This window comes from Schistocerca nitens, chromosome 7, assembly GCF_023898315.1.
Source record: "Schistocerca nitens isolate TAMUIC-IGC-003100 chromosome 7, iqSchNite1.1, whole genome shotgun sequence".
Classification (NCBI taxonomy): Eukaryota; Metazoa; Arthropoda; class Insecta; order Orthoptera; family Acrididae; genus Schistocerca; species Schistocerca nitens.
In genome coordinates, this window is record NC_064620.1 from 173,407,025 (window position 1) to 173,425,045 (window position 18,021).

At 41.4% G+C, this 18,021-nt stretch overlaps 1 protein-coding gene across 1 annotated transcript in view; it reads left to right on the forward strand.

The window, feature by feature from the left end:
* Window positions 1–18,021, forward strand: part of LOC126195523 (neural-cadherin-like) — a 390,552-nt gene that overhangs the window by 349,174 nt on the left and 23,357 nt on the right. Inside the window, exon 27 of the mRNA XM_049934150.1 lies at window positions 4,315–4,473. Coding sequence (XP_049790107.1) covers window positions 4,315–4,473 — 159 coding nt within the window. The remainder of the gene's footprint in view (window positions 1–4,314; window positions 4,474–18,021) is intronic.

Below are 18,021 nucleotides of genomic sequence, written 5' to 3' on the forward strand. Positions count from 1 at the left end.
AGGAGAGGGAAAGATGAAAGGATGTGGGTTTTAAGGGAGAGGGTAAGGAGTCATTCCAATCCCGGGAGCGGAAAGACTTACCTTAGGGGGAAAAAAGGACAGGTATACACTCGCACACACACACATATCCATCCACACATACAGACACAAGCAGACATGTCTGCTTGTGTCTGTATGTGTGGATGGATATGTGTGTGTGTGTGCGAGTGTATACCTGTCCTTTTTTCCCCCTAAGGTAAGTCTTTCCGCTCCCGGGATTGGAATGACTCCTTACCCTCTCCCTTAAAACCCACATCCTTTCATCTTTCCCTCTCCTTCCCTCTTTCCTGACGAAGCAACCGTTGGTTGCGAAAGCTAGAATTTTGTGTGTGTGTTTGTGTTTTTTTTTGTGTGTCTATCGACCTGCCAGCACTTTTGTTTGGTAAGTCTCATCATCTTTCTTTTTAGATATATTTCTTTTTAGATATATTTTTTCCACGTGGAATGTTTCCCTCTGTTATACTGAAATGTAGGTTAGAAGTACATCTACTAATATAAATCAGAAAAATTTCCATATGATGTGCTGAAAATTATATTTTAAAAGAAATACACAAAATATGGGAAAGTAGTTGACAAGAGTGTTGCTGACTGTTAGACAAGATGATGAAACCAATGAGAAAATAGCATTTGGTAATCATTATCATTACAAATAAATAAAAATGTGGGGCAACATAAAGAAACATAGTTGTGCAGAATGCTGAAATATAAAATGAAATGTTACATAAAATTTAAACTGTACCTTAGGCTCCAGCCTAACCACCACCAAGGAAACTGGAACATTCTGAAAACATTCGCCAATTGTTTTAAATGATTATTTTAATACTGACTGCTGCAAGTGAATGACCAAACTCAAACATTCCAATCCAACCTAGACTTCAGACTAAACTACTGATCTATCTGTCAGCACAGCTATTATTCTTCCATTCACATTCATTAGCTTTGGCAATTCCCAACCAAACTGTAACATTCCAACCTAGCCTAGACTTCAAGCAACACTACAGATCCATCTGTCACTCCAGCCACTTTTATTCCATACTAGTTCACATATTTACTGACATTAGTGCTAATTCCACCACTTTGTGACATATGTTTGTACATAATCTGCAAAAATATATATTTCAACCTCCCTAAACCACAATCCACCCACCACGAAACACTGACACATGAACTAACACCCACTCTCAACACAAAATACAAATAAAAATAAGCTTACCACAACTTTGTTCATATACGCATGTGACACTATACAGACTCTGCTGAAACACCGGAGAAAATGTACCTGATGCCTCTTAAGAGGAACACCCTGTATATTCATATAAAGAAGAGTTGAACAAGTCTGGACACAGCCTTACCCTCTAAAGATCTTTTAATGGCAGGCTCTGTTCCCTCAGTGCTGTTAGTACATGCTCCTTTTGGTGGATCATTGAAATGAAGATTATACTTTTAGTTCACAGCGAAGTGCTGGAATCCTTCTTCAGAAGGGCGCTTGTCAAAATAAATTGGATTTTATAGCCATTCCTGGTGAGATATACTCTTTTGTAATATTTAGTAGTACATCTTTTGACTTCTTTTGTATAATATGAATAATTTAAAAAAGGGAAAAAGAAACTTACAAGTGCATCTTTCTGTGGTTCCAAGTACTCATTGCCCTTGTACTTTACTTCCTTTCCCAACTTTTCTTTTCTGAAACCGAGATTCACCCATAACTATGATGACAAATTTCTCTTTAAATACACAGTGACACAAACTTCCCTACAACATTCTTGCCATTCCACTACATATTTATTTTGAAACTCAAATGAGAAAAAATTGTTACTACATTTTTTACACGCAAGTATGTCATACTCAAAATGTTAGTGACTGGTAATCTGCTACCATCAGATCAAGAATCTCACCTTTCTTAACATTATTTGTCATGTCAATTCTTTCCATGGACATGGCACTGCCATACAAATCTATCATTTACATTATGTTTTAGTGTAATCTACATAAATGAATAACACAGCTCACATCTTCTCTTTTGTCATGATAAAACCATTGGTCATCTGCCAGGTGATTGTTACTCTCTGGCATTTTAGATTAGATATTAACTCTAGGTTAATTCACCTGCCCATTTCAAGCACTAAGAAAGAGAACTCACAAAATTACAAGACATATGTATTCGAACAGTTGCATTAACTGGACAACTGAAAAACTAATTCCATGCGTGGGAACATGCATTCAACTATGAATTAATGCCCATAAAATCAACATCACCAAAGACATAAATACCAGCCATGAAAGCCTGTAAAAGAGAACATTTTAATACACTGTCCAAATGCATAAAATTTTCATTTTTATATATTTAACACACTGCTGTCAAGATGTTTCTTTTCTCTACAGAACAAAATTATAAAGCAAAAACTGCAAAACAAGCAATTTACCAAGATTAAACATAATCCAATCCAAATTATGCTCATAACCGACAGATATGTTTGTGATGAGGACCAAAAGTGCACACAAAATATTTCAAATTGCTATAGGTATGAAAAATTTAGCGGTACCACTTGTAGCAAAGTTCACAATTCTCATATGAAATTAAAACTCAATTTCTATCTGAGCTACCTTTCACCACCAGCACATGAAAGATGTGTTAAACAGTTTCAGTTATTGTGTAACATCTCACAAGCAACATGTCACCTTCCAACCTAACCTACACAGCTTGTGCCACAGATCAGTCTGTTACCACAGCCATTTGTTGGCTTTGCCTATTCAGAGCCAAGCTAGACCTAAAATTAGGTCAATGCTACAGATCAGACTGTTACCACAACCAGGTTTTTCACATTTATGTTCACTGGCTACACCATTTAATTTGGAAATGGAAGGAACTATGGGTGGTAACAATTGCAGTGAGAGACCAAGACTTTGCTGCAGTAAGCTGGTGCTAGTGGATGTAGGTTGCATCTTATACAGATATGGAGAGTTGTTCAGAATAGACTACCATAGGCAGTTGTTTAAACCTGCAGACCACAACAACAGCATTGCTAATGTGCACCATTTGAAAGAATAGATCATAATACCATTGGTCACAGCTTCCTTGAGGTCTGATACCTGTGTAGTGCAGTTAGAATCAGTGCCTGTTTGCCTTCATGGTTGTACCAATTTACTTATTCTGCAACAGAAAATATATAGGAGTCTGTTTGAATGAACCCTCATATTTCTACAGTTAAAACCTCTTTCAAGTGTGGTAATGGCTTAGAAGCATACAGTGTTTGTTTTGGAAACAGTTCAACATCAACTGGAATGACAGTTCTGAAAGGCAATTACAAGATCGGTCAGACAGGTGAGAAAAACATCTGCTACAAGAAACAGCCCACTTATTGGGCCATCTATGGTTCACTCCCAAACAATACTGTAACAGTAAGAATTGCTCTGAAATCTAAACTGTGTGGTACAGGACCTGCAACTATTCAGAGCTTGAAAAACAATATTCATACCTGAAGTGCATGCTGTAAGAAGCAACACTTTTCATACTTTTGATAAGATTGCAGTGAACATTCATACATGTAACAGTGAGTGCATTGCTAACAATAGTGCTCACATGAACATCATCATTTATAAAAAGTGACATACACAATGAATGACATGAAATGTTCTTTCAGGCAACACACACTAAGGACATGTAGCTCTAATTCTAATTCTGTATGCTTAAATGTGGTGTTTAAAATGGCTCACTGTTTCTGTTGTACTCTACATTTAAAACCATTAGACTAACCAAAATTCAGTGTTATGCTATCAGCACAATTTTCAAATGAAATGAGATAAATTCTCCTGGGGTATCAATATGTGAACATTCTAGACATATTTCTGTGTAACCTAATACAGTGACATGGTAAAGTCTAAAAACACACAATAAAGGGAAAAGAGTAGTTATCACAATCTTCTACTGAAGTACCATGTGCTCTTTCTTCTTCTTCTTCTTCTTCTTCTTCTTCTCCTCTTCCTCCCCTCCCCCTCCCCCTCGTCCTCTCCCTTTCTTTATTTTATTTTTGCAGATGCACAGAACAGTAACATATACAACAAAAGGACCAGGCAGTCATCATGTTCAACAGTAATTAAGTGAAATTTAATAAGCCCTCTGTATGATGCTTTTGTAACTTCTCATGTGAAATTTCTGGCTAATCATTAAAGTTCTCTAGATGCTCCTCTAGTGAACTTTCATATGTCTTCAAGAGTATTTCTACATGACTACTGCAGCAAACCCTTACCTCAGCATCCTGTTTCTCTTTGTTTCAGCACTGCCTTCACAAACATGCAAAGATGTCAGCACTCAAGTGCAAGAATGCAAAATGCTATCAACAGACGATGTTGGATTCCAACAATTTGATGAGGTGCACTGTTTCACAGATGAAGGGAACAGCAGTGTAACATCTTCTCTCTCTTCTATTGTGTCAAGTATGGAAATATTTATCTTTAAAATTTATGTTAGTACATTAAGAAGAAGACTGTATCTGGAATTATTTCATAATACACTACTGTGACAACAGGCCATTAATTTTTTGTTTGACAAGCAAAGAACAGTGCTGAATATTACTGTTTCCTCTATATGAACAGTAGCAGTTCATCGCACTGCCCAACAGTCCAGATAGCACCTATGTCTATACTCTGTAAACCATGGCAGTGTGTCATTCCCATTGTACCACATATTAGGGTTCCTTCAAATTCCCTTCATGTATGGAGCAAAGGAATAATGACTGTAGAATGCCTCTGTGTGCACTGTATTAATCTAGTCTTTGCAATCCCTATGAAAGTAACACACTTAATGTGGCCACCTGTCACGAGGCTGAATAACCACCTTTTGCAGTGTGGACCACTGCGAGATGTGAAGCAAGAGAGTCAGTGAGGTTCTGCAAGATGCTGATAGGCACATGGAGCTGCACTGTCTTGGTTGAGGATCCATGCCGCAAGTAGTTCAACCAAGGCATTCTTGATCAGGTTTAACTCCAGGGAGTTTGGTGGCCTGTGGAGTACGATAAACTCATCCTTGTGGTCTTCGAAATACACATGTGCACTGTGAGCTGTGTGACATGCTGCATTGTCCTGCTGGTAGATGCAATCATGCCAAGGGCCAAGGAAAAACGAACAGCGTGTAGGGGTGGACATGGTCCCCAAGTGTAACATGTGTTGATCCATTGTGCCTTCCAGAATGGTGAAGTCACCCAGAGAATGCCACGAAAACATTCCCCAGACCACCAGACCGTAACTGTTGCAGTTCCCTCCCCCCCCCCCCCCCCCCAGATGTTTCAGATGTTTCACACTGTACACAGCAACAGTGATCTGTGTGGTGGGGTATAACAAATGATTCTTCTGAAAAGGCCACCTGCTACCATTCAGTGGATGTCAAGTTGTGGTACTGGCATGCAAATTCTAGCCTTTGTCGCTGCTGAACAACAGTCAGCTTGGGTGTATGAACCAGGTGCCTGCTTTGGACATCCATACACAGCAACATTTGCAGAATGGTCATTGAGGAAACATTTTTGGTAGCCCCTTGGTTCATCTGGGTGGCCACTTGCTCAACAGTTGCATTTCTGTTTGCCCATACACATGTCTGCAGCCATCATTCACCCTTGCCATCTATGGCCTGTGGAGTACCGTGGTTTCCTGGACACTAGTTTTGGACAGCACCATTTTGCCATGCACAATCTACTTTACCCACAGCTGCACATGAACAGTTTACAAACTTTGTCATTTTGGAAATGCTTTCATCCTTGGCCTGAAAGTCAATGATCATGCCCTTTTGGACATTAGGTATATCACTCTCTTTCTGCATTACAACAAAGGCTACACTGTTTTCCACATCCTCCCAACATGTTTTATATACCCAGCTGCCACCTGCTGTCTGTGAGTGGTTATTCCCCATTGACATCGAACATAGGCTTTGGTCACATTAATGCAACTGGACCATGTATGTAGAGTGCTATAGTATATTCCTAGATTCTTTGCTTAATACTGTTTGTCAAAACTTTCTAAGTAATCTTTGATGGGATAGTTCCTCATTTATCAATCTTTCTTCCTTTGGGGCACACCAAAGTATATCTCAGTCTTTCACAACACTCCTACAGGTGATTTTTTTTTTCTATGTGCAAAAAAGCAAACATGTAGTGTGCATACAATACATTTTCCTGTTTTTATAATGACATAAAATTATGGCCTATTTCTTGCAAATTGGGCTTCTCCAAGAAATGATTTGGTGATAATTTTCTTATGTTTTAGATAGTTTATCTGTAGGAATTTAGAAGACAATAAAAACCTAGCAACACTCCTGACACATATTCACGACACAACAATGTGGCATGACACAGCAATTGAGAAAAGTTGGGATGGATAATCTTAATACATCAGTTCAGATTTCTCAGCATTTCCAATTATGCTCTTCCAGATTAAATAACTTAAGGCCACTTAACTCCCCAACTCCCCCACACTTGCCAACCCCTCTCTCCCTCCAAATGCTCAATGATACAGACAACAGTACTGAAGGTGCAACCACAATGGAGAGGTATCTATGGAGAGTCCAGACAAAGTTGTAGTCTCTGAAGAGGGTCAGCAGCCTTTTTAGTAGTTGCAGGGGCAACCATCTGGATGATGGTCTGATCCAGTCTTGAACTATTGACTGAAATGGCCTTGATGTGCTGGTGCTACGAATGGCTGAAGCCAAGGGGAAACCACAGACATTATTTTTACTGAGGGCATGCAATTCTTCTGTGTGGTTAAATGATGATGGCATTTTCTCAGGTTAAATATTCCAGAGATGAAATAGTTCCCCATTCAGATATCAGGATGGGGACTACTCAGAAGGGACATGAATGTAGTGGGAATTAATAAAGTGCAATGGCAGGAAGAACAGGACTTCTGGTCCAGTGAGTAAAGGGTTATAAATACAAAACCAAATAGGAGTAATGTACGAGTAGGTCTAATAATGAATAAGAAAATAGGAAAACATGTAAGCTTCTATAAACAGCATTGTTGTTGTTGTTGTGGTCTTCAGTCCTGAGACTGGTTTGATGCAGCTCTCCATGCTACTCTATCCTGTGCAAGCTTCTTCATCTCCCAGTACCTATGGCAGCCTACATCCATCTGAATCTGCTTAATGTATTCATCTCTTGGTCTCCCTCTACGATTTTTACCCTCCACACTGCCCTCTAATACTAAATTGGTGATCCCTCGATGTCTCAGAACATGTCCTACCAACCGATCCCTTCTTCTTGTCAAGTTGTGCCACAAACTCCTCTTCTCCCCAATTCTATTCAATACCTCCTCATTAGTTATGTGATCTACCCATCTAATCTTCAGCATTCTTCTGTAGCACCACATTTCAAAAGCTTCTATTCTCTTCTTGTCTAAACTATTTATCATCCATGTTTCACTTCCATATGTGGCTACACTCCATACAAATACTTTCAGAAATGACTTCCTGACATTTAAATCTCTACTCGATCTAAACAAATTTTCCTTCTTCAGAAACGCTTTTCTTGCCATTGCCAGTCTACATTTTATATCCTCTCTACTTCAGCCATCATCAGTTATTTTTCTACCCAAATAGCAAAACTCCTTTACTACTTTAAGTGTCTCATTTCCTAATCTAATTATCTCAGCATCACCCAACTTAATTTGACTACATTCCATTATCCTTGTTTTGCTTTTGTTGATGTTCATCTTATATCCTCCTTTCGAGACACTGTCCATTCTGTTCAACTGCTCTTCCAAGTCCTTTGCTGTCTCTGACAGAATTACAATGTCATCGGTGAACCTCAAAGTTTTTATTTCTTCTCCATGCATTTTAATACCTACTCCAAACTTTTCTTTTCTTTCCTTTATTGCTTGCTCAATATACAGATCGAATAGCATCGGGGATAGGCTACAACCCTGTCTCACTCCCTTCCCAACCATTGCTTCCCTTTCATACCCCTCGACTCTTATAACTGCCATCTGCTTTCTGTACAAATTATAAATAGCCTTTCACTCCCTGTATTTTACTCCTGCCACCTTCAGAATTTGAAAGAGAGTATTCCAATCAACATTGTCAAAAGTTTTCTCTGAGTCTACAAATGCTAGAAATGTAGGTTTGCCTTTCCTAAATCTTCTAAGATAAGTCGTAGGGTCAGTATTGCCTCACATGTTCCAACATTTCTACAGAATCCAAACTGATCTTCCCCAAGGTCAGCTTCTATCAGTTTTTCCATTCATCTGTAAAGAATTCGCGTTAATATTTTGCAGCTGTGACTTATTAAACTGATAGTCTGGTAATTTTCACATCTGTCAACACCTGCTTTCTTTGGGATTGGAATTATTATATTCTTCTTGAAGTCTGAGGGTATTTCGCCTGTCTCATACATCTTGCTCACCAGATGGTAGAGTTTTGTCAGGACTGGCTCTCCCAAGGCTGTCAGTAGTTCTAATGGAATGTTGTCTACTCCAGGGGCCTTGTTTCGACTCAGGTCTTTCAGTGTTCTGTCAAACTCTTCACGCCATATCATATCTCCCATTTCATCTTCATCTACATCCTCTTTCATTTCCATAATATTGTTCTCAAGTACATCGCCCTTGTATAGACCCTCTATATACTCCTTCCACCTTTCTGCTTTCCCTTCTTTGCTTAGAACTGGGTTTCCATCAAAGCTCTTGATATTCATGCAAGTGGTTCTCCTTTCTCCAAAGGTTTCTTTAGTTTTCCTGTAGGCAGTGTCTATCTTACCCCTAGTGAGATAAGCCTCTACATCCTTACATTTGTCCTCTAGCCATCAGCATAGAGAACGCATTATCATAGCCAAAATAGACATGAAGCCTACACCAACCACAGTAATGCAAGTTTATATGCCAAATGGCTCAGCAGATAACAAAGGTGTTCATTGAATCTATGATGAGATAAAAAAAGTTATTCGGATAGTTTAGGGAAGAAAAATTTTAATTATGATGTGCGATTGGAATTGAATAGTAGGAAATGGAACAGAAGGAAAAATAGTAGGTGAATATGGACCAGGGGGAAAGAATGAAAGAGGAATCCATCTGGTAGAATTCTGCACAGATGTCATGGCTAACACTAGGTTTCAGAACCATGTAAGAAGACTGTATATGTGGAAGAGACCTGGGGACACTGGAACATTTTGGATTGATTATACGAGGGCCGTTCAGAAAGTAACCTCCGGTTGATTTAAAAAAATACACCAAGTTAAATAAAAATATTTTAATATATACATCTTACAACTACATCTTTGCACTATTTTTCTACATAGTCTCCATAGCGATTGAGGCACTTATCGTATCTCTTCACAAGCTTTGAAATTCCTTCTGCATAAAAATCACCCGCTTGTGCCTGGAGCCAGCCTGTGACCGCATCTTTGAGCTCTTCGTCATCATCAAACCGCTGTGACCCGAGCCATTTCTTCAAATGCATGAAGAGGTGATAATCACTTGGCGCCAGGTCTGGGCTGTAAGGTGGATGGTTGATAACGTCCCACTTGAAGGACTCAAGAAGGGCCGTTGTTCTGCGAGCAGAGTGAGGACGGGCATTATCGTGCAAAAAAACGATACTGGAAGTCAGCATACCACGGCGTTTGTTCTGTATAGCCCGTCGTAACTTTTTTATTGTTTCACAGTACACGTCTTGATTAATGGTCGTACCACGTTCCATGAATTCAACCAACAACACCCCTTTGGCATCCCAAAACACCGTTGCCATCAGTTTTCTGGCAGAAAAATCTTGCGAGGCTTTTCTTGGTTTGGTAGGCGAATTTGAATGTGCCCACATCTTTGACTGTTCTTTTGTCTCAGGGTTCACGTACTTAATCCAGGTTTCGTCACTGGTCACAATTCTGTTTAACAATGGTTCTCCTTCGTCCTCATAACGTGACAGAAAGTCTAATGCAGAGGCCATTCTTTGAGTTTTGTGGTGGTCGGTAAGAATTTTGGGCACCCATCGTGCACAGAACTTACGGTAACCCAATCTTGCTGTCACTATCTCGTACAAGAGAGTCTTAGAAATCTGTGGAAAACCAGTAGACAACTCCGACATTGAGAAACGTCGATTTTCACGAACTTTTGCATCAACTGTCTGAACGAGTTCGTCAGTCACCAATGATGGTCTACCACTCCTCTCTTCATCATGAACGTTTTCTCGTCCACTTTTAAATAAATGTACCCATTCATGGACAACTCCTTCACTCATAACTCTTGGTCCGTACACGGCACAAAGCTCACGATGAATAGCTGCTGCAGAATATCCTTTGGCTGTAAAAAACCTTGTGACAGCACGCACTTCACATTTGGCGGGGTTTTCTATTGCAGCACACATTTCAAACTGCCACAAAAACTAAACTAGCGCAGGTACGACGTTCACTCGACCACGGCTTGATGCTGCATCAAACCAGTCTTAAAACTGAAGACAACAAAAACGACAAGCCACATATGAGGGTGAGTCAAATGAAAACCTTAAATATTTTTTTAAAAATATTATTTATTGTGCAGAAGTGGTACAAAGCTGTATCACTTTTCCAGTGCTTAAAAAGTGCATAAATTCCTTTAGCAAAAATTCTTTTGGTAGTCTGTGCAACCACTCATGCACCCTGTGGGGTACCTCTTCACCAGAACAGAACTTCTTTCCTCCCATTGCATCTTTGAGTGGTCCAAACATATGGTAATCACTTGGGGCAAGGTCTAATGAGTATGGTGGATGAGAAAGACACTCAAAATGCAGGTCTGCGATTATTGCAACTGTTGTACGGGCAGTGTGGGGCCTTGCATTGTCATGTTGCAAAAGGACATCTGCTGACAGAAATCCACGTCGATTTGATTTGATTGCAGGCCACAGATGATTTTTTAGATCTGTGTATGATGCACTGGTGACAGTGGTCCCTCTAGGCATGTAATGCTCCAAAATGATGCCTTTTTCATCCCAAAAGAGAGTCAGCATAACCTTCCCTGCTGATGGTTCTGTTCAAAACTTCTTTGGTTTTGGTGATGAGGAATGGCACCATTCCTTGCTCACTCTCTTCATTTCCAGTTGGTGGAAGTGAACCCAGGTTTCGCCCCAGTAACGATTCTTGCAAGGAAGCCATCATCTTCTTGTTCAAAGTGCCGAAGAAGTTCTTTACAAGCATCAACATGTTGTTCTCTCATTTCAGGAGTCAGCCGCCATGGCACCCATCTTGCAGACACTTTGTGAAACTGGAGCACATCATGCACAATGTGGTTTGCTGACCCATGACTAATCTGATAAACATGTTGCAATGTCATTCAGTATCACTCAGCGGGTTTCCTTCATTATTGCTTCAACTGCTGCAATGTTCTGTGGAGTCACAACTCGTTGTGCCTAACCTGGACGAGGAGCATCTTCCACTGAATTCACACCATTTGCGAACTTCCTACTTCATTTGTAGGATTGCTGCTGTCACAAACATGCATCACCGTACCGAACCTTCATTCATCGATGAATTTCAATAGGTTTCACACCTTCACTACGCAAAAACTGAATAACAGAACACTGTTCTTCCCTGGTGCAAGTTGCAAGTGGGGCGGCCATCTTTATACTGACACTGCGACGGTATGTGTGCACCACCCCTATGCTGCCACCTACAGGCCATTCTGCATGCTGTTTGTAGCACGCTTACCAACTTACAGGATAATGGCGCATCTTCTGATTTTGTGTAAATATACAGACAATTTAATATATATATATTTTTTACACTTTTAGCAATGATGAAGCCCATGGCTGAAATAACAGACAGAAACAAACATGCAAAAACATTGAATATGTTGTGGCAAGAACAAACACAATTTATGGAACAGAGTACTTTATAGAGCAACAGTTTGTGCATAGCACTGAACACATTGACTAGACAACAGCAATACAGCATTAAGTATAGGCCGAGCACTTGTTTATGATCACTTCAATAATGCCATTTCCTTGGCAGCTCACCAGAGTGTGCCAGGAGGCCAACACAGATGGCCTGTAGAAGAGGAGCACTGAACTGTATGGACATGTGCTCTCTGAAATTAGGCACTGAAAAATTCATGGTACAGAGAAAAACCACTGGTACCTAAAAAGCACTGGTACTAAAAATCACTGGTACTGACATCCATTTCATCTCTCAATGAGGCTGCTGCTGCAGCATGTGGCAGGCACACACTGGCAAGTAGGGACATAAGTGATGTTTTTTTTTGGGGGGGGACAGGTTGGTGCACCGTCCCCCCTCTCAGGAGAGGCCTTAGGGCAGGACTGTGGATGGCATCTCCATACTGATGTCCTTGTTGAGGTTAGTGGTCGGCACTGGAGGCATCAGCTGGGGTGACGGAGACAACAGCCAGACAGGACCTAGCAAAAGAGCCAGTGGCTGCAGCATCAGGTGCAGCTGGGTTGCACCGGCAACAGCAGTCAAGGAGTGATGACAGAGGCAGAAACCCCAGACAGCAATCTGCCAGGCAGTGACCCCATCTGTGGCATGAACCAGACCATCTGTGGCACAGGGCACAGGGACAGGCATTGGTGGTGGCGGTGGGTGGGGGTGGGGGGGGAGGGGGAGGAGCCAGTGGGTCCTCCAGAACAGGCCCTGCTGTGCACAGCTGCAGCTGGTCAAAATGACATGATGTCTGCCTGTCAGGAGTACAGGAAACACATAGGCGCTAACCCCAGCAAAGCTCACTGATGGCAGGAACACAGTTCAGTCAGCGGACAAAGCCACGAGCCCAGACAGACACACCCAGTCAGAACTGTTGCAGAGCCGGTGATGCTGGAGGATGCAGTGTCAGATGCAGCAAGTGGAGACGAGTCCGTAGTTGATGTTCACATAGCAGCTCCACCGAGCTCTTACAGCCCCGCCCCACCCCCATAATGAAATGGTACTAACTCAAAAAACAGTCCAAAGCAGCTTCAGGGGACTTGCCTGATATATACTTCTGCATCTGAGTTTTAAATGTCCAAACCATGTGTTTGGCCTCACCATTAGACTGAGGATAAAATGGGGTAGCTGTGAGCTGGCAAACACCACTAGCCTGACAAAAAGATGCAAATTCTCAAAGAACAAACTGGGGGACATGCAGTACATTACGGCGTAAGGAAGCACAGGAATCACAACCTGGGTAGCAGCTTCTTCCAAAGCTAACAAAGAACCCATCAAACACAGAAAGGCAGTGTTGAAGGGAGAAGTAATTATGCAAGGGATCTGAGGTATGGCCCGCGATTTTTCCAGCCAAGGTGCTGCACCAAAGAGAGGTCCCAATGAAGTACAGGATCCTCAGTGACAACAATGCTATTGTGGTACTGGTGTTGGGAGAGCTGTTGAACATGTTGTGGTTCTCAGTATCTAAATACAAACAAAGCAGCTCTTTCTGATTGAACACCAGGGTCAACCTGACTGGAAGGTGAGATAAGGCATCGGCATTAGTGTGTTGCACTGCCAGTCAGTAATAAATCTGATGTAAAATGTAAATGTCGTGTGACAAGGGCCTCCCATCAGGTAGACCGTTTGCTGGGTGCAAGTCTTTCAATTTGATGCCACTTTGGCAACTTGTGTGTCAATGGGGATGAAATGGTGATGATTAGGACAACACAACACCCAGTCCCTGAGCGAAGAAAATCTTCAACCCAGCCGGGAACTGAATCCGAGCCATTACGATTGACATTCTGTCATGCTGACCACACAGCTACCAGTGGCCAGGAGGGAAAAAACACCCTTGAGGCTGACTGTTGCTGAGCACAGGAGTACAAGCAGTGATAAGCTATGTAATGTCCCCATCTATGCCTCCCCAATATACATACAGGTGAGCCAAAGCTTTGGTGTGACAGATCCCCCAATAACTGACATGCAGAAGAAGCAATACATTACGGCATAAGGAAGCACAGGAATCACAACCTGGGTAGCAGCTTCTTCCAAAGCTAACAAAGAACCCATAAAACACAGAAAGGCAGTGTTGAAGGGAGAAGTAATTATGCAAGGGATCTGAGGTATGGCCCGCAATTTTTCCAGCCGAGGTGCTGCGCCAAAGAGAGGGCCCAACGAAGTACAGGATCCTCAGCAACAACAACGCTATTGTGGTACTGGTGTTGGGAGAGCTGTTGAACATGTTATGGTTCTCAGTATCTAAATACAAACAAAGCAGCTCATCCTGATTGAACACCAGGGTCAACCTGACTGGAAGGTGAGATAAGGCATCGGCATTAGTGTGTTGAACTGCTGGCCAGTAATAAATCTGATGTAAAATGTAAATGTCATGTGACTAGGGCCTCCTGTCAGGTAGACCGTTCGCTGGGTGCAAGTCTTTCAATTTGATGCCACCTTTGGCAACTTGTGTGTCAATGGGGATGAAATGGTGATGATTAGGACAACACAACACCCAGTCCCTGAGCGGAGAAAATCTCCAACCCAGCCGGGAATTGAATCCGGGCCCTTACGATTGACATTCTGTCATGCTGACCACGCAGCTACTGGTGGCGGACAATAAATCTCATAATGATAATAGGAGAGGAAGAAAGCCCACTGCTACAAACGAGGCACTGCATTGTCTGGCACAGAAGAGTTGAAAAGAGCAACCAACAGCTTGTGATCCGTCATTAAATGAAACTTAGAACCATACAAGGCTTGAAATTTCTTGAGGTTGAACACAATTGCTAAAGCCTCCTTTTCAATCTGGGAATACCACTGCTGAGTGGGAGTTAAAGTCTTAGAAGCATAAGCAGTGGGTCGTTCAGATCTGTCTGCATATTTGTGCACCAACACCACACCAAGACAGTGCTGAAAGGCATCTGTAGCCAACATGAGATGCTGACCCAGCTGAAAGTGGCCAGACACAGAACAGATTGAAGCTTAGATTTAAGCAAAGGAAATGCTCATCATAAGCTGAGGACCACAAAAAACGCATATCTTTACGCAAAAGCACATGCAGTGGCTGAGCAACAGTGGATTCGTCCAGTAAAAACTTATGGTGGGATGCAGCTTTACCTAGAAATGCCTGCATTTCCTTAACAGAGGTAAGCCACAGCGAATCCTTAGTTGAGTCACCTTGGAGACACAATGGCTTGACCACTGTGCAAGAAACCTCAAAACGTAGATACTCAATTGATGGATGAAAATATTGAGATTTAGCAAGATTGCACTTGAGATCCATCAATTGCAAAACAGAAAACAACAATCAGAGATTACTAACGTGGTCTTCGGTGAAAGAATTCAAAACAGAGAGATCATTGAGGTAACTGATGCAGCTGGGTACAGAAGCTGTCAGCTGAAAAATTGTTGGTGCACTTGTGACGTCAAACGGCAAGCAATGATACTGGTAGAAGCTGAAAGGTGTATTGACAATGAGAATGCAAGTGGCCTCAGCTAAGGGGAGCTGGAGGAATGCTTCTGACAAATCAATCTTGGAAAAGTAGTGGAGGCCTGACAACTCTGTGAGCAACTATCAGGGCAGGGTAAAGAGTATTTATCTATTGTGGACTGTCCATTAATCATGACACTCAAGTCACCACACAGGCGAAGCTTACCCATTGGCTTCTAACAGTGACCAGTGGTATAGCCCATTCACTGGAAGAAATAGGCCAAATGACATCAAGCAATGTCAGACTGTCTAATTCAGCCTCGACAGAGTTGTGCAACATGACAGGCACCTGTCGTGCCCCAATAAAAAACGAGGGCATGCAGACTCTTTCATGAGCCTGAAAACCAGTAGCACAGCTGAGTCCAGGGGAAAACAGAGATGAAAATTCAGACAGAACTTGATCTGACACTAATTTACTTCATTGACAATGGAGAGACTGACAGCATTAAATGCATCTAATTCGAACAGGTCTGTGGTATGGGAATGATCTGCAACAAGTAAGTTGAGTGGGTGAGCAACAGATTTGTAAGAGAGAGGAGTAGAGAACTGACCTAGCATCAGAATCTGCTGTTTATTGTAGCTAACGATCTTCAATGAAACCTGTGTGAGTTAAACACATGCAAGTCAATAAAAAATATGTTCTGGGAAACAACCATTGTACAGATACAGTTTAATCCCGTTGGTACTACATAGTTTATCACATCTGAAGAGGAGTTACATAACGATGCAATGTGCCCTTTTTTTGACACTTGTTACAAACTGCCCAACACTTAGGCCACGCAGCACGCTTGTGTTGGATGGAGCAGTACGAGCAAGATGGAAGGGGGTTATGCGGCCACTGCTGTGACACAGCCTGTTGCAGCTGTGGCCATAACCGATGCTGCCCATATGATGCAAGCTGAAGATTGTATTGCTGAAATGGCTTCCCCTTCATCCTGAAAACTTGCACACTAACAAAGGTTGATGAGCAACTTCCAATATCTTCCCCCATGCAGCAATCTGATTGCCTACAGCCTGTGACACTTCAAAGGACTATATTATATTGAGAAAATCAGCGTCAGAGTCTCACATTGAAGTGCTTTTTCATGGACGTCAATATCCAGGGCCAGACAAATAATAACATCATGCACCATGTGATCAGCATATGATTCATGATAAGTAGTAGTGACAAATTTACAGTGATGGCTCAACCTTTGTAATTCTGCAACCCAGGCTTGGTGCAATTGGTTTGAGCATTTCTGACAGTGGTAAAATTCTACGTGCATCACAGTGAGATGTGTTATGTCACAATAATAGGTTGAGAGAAGCTTGAACATTTCATCAAATGATAAGCTGGCCAGTTCTTGCAAAGGTGGAAGTTGGCACATCAACTGATACATACACAGTGAAAGCCAAGAAAGAAAGAAAGGCCTACACAGGTTTGCATCACCCACGCAAAAAAAACTGGAAATGTTGGGATAACTATGTTTCATAGGAGTCCCAATCTTCATCAAATTCATCATATGCTAGAATGGACAATGGTTGCACTGCCGAGTGAGTTATCTGCCGCGAACAAGCAGATGCCACTTGATTGAGAGCGGTGGTGAGAGTCTGCTGTTGTTCCTCAAAAGCTTGCTAATAAGTACTAAGCAATGAGCTGTTGGAGTTTTCCTTCCATTGTGATGTTGTCAGGTGACTTAGCAGTGACACTAACATGAGGAGGAAATGTAACCCTCACTCACAGCCAAGTTTGTGTAGCAAGAATAAACATGATTTATGGAGCAGAGTACTTTCCAGAGCAACATGTAAGATACAGGTTGTACATAGTACTGAACACATTCACTGGCAACAGTAATAGAGTGTGAAGAATAGGCTAAGCACTCATTTGCAGTCACTTAAATAATGCTGTTTCTTCAGCAGCCCACCGAAGTGCACCAGTAGCCGAGCCAGGTGGCCTCTATAAGTGGGCCTGTGAATTGTATAGCCAGGTGTTCTCTCAAATCGCACATATCATGAGTGAAGGTACATCAGGCTAAATGCTTGTTTCATAAATATTTTGAACATCATTAGAAGGATTTCCCCATGCATGCACCAGGAAAGAATCAAATGGTGTGTTTGGAAAGAGCACAAGCTGTGCCACATGCAAATACAAAAATTTATGAGGCTTATAAGACAAATAACAACTGCAAAGTAATAGGGAAAAATCTTGTTCCAAGATATTGATATCTGCTATAACAAATATAATGCAATAAAAATAAAATCAGATGTGATTCTGTAATAAGCCATCAGTATTTAAAGAAATTATGCACTAATTGATGAAAATACATAATTTTTATACATGGGACTATGTATGAAATCAATAAGGGGAAAAGGCTTCCATATAAAACCAAAAAAGCAAAACAACTGAGTGTAATTGGCAAAGTCATCCAAAGGAACACTTCTAATTGATGTACATGATAGAAAACACCACAGTTTTGTAGCAGTATTAAAACTGAATCTGATTTCATTTCTATATTAGAAAGACAGCTAGCAAAGATCCACTCTGCATTCATTAAGTTTGCAGATAGTGAAGGAAAAGTTTTGGGACATAAGAGGAATAACAAGTTTCAAATAAAGAAAAAAACTGGGACCGAAACAGAAACTATATGAGCTACTGTACAT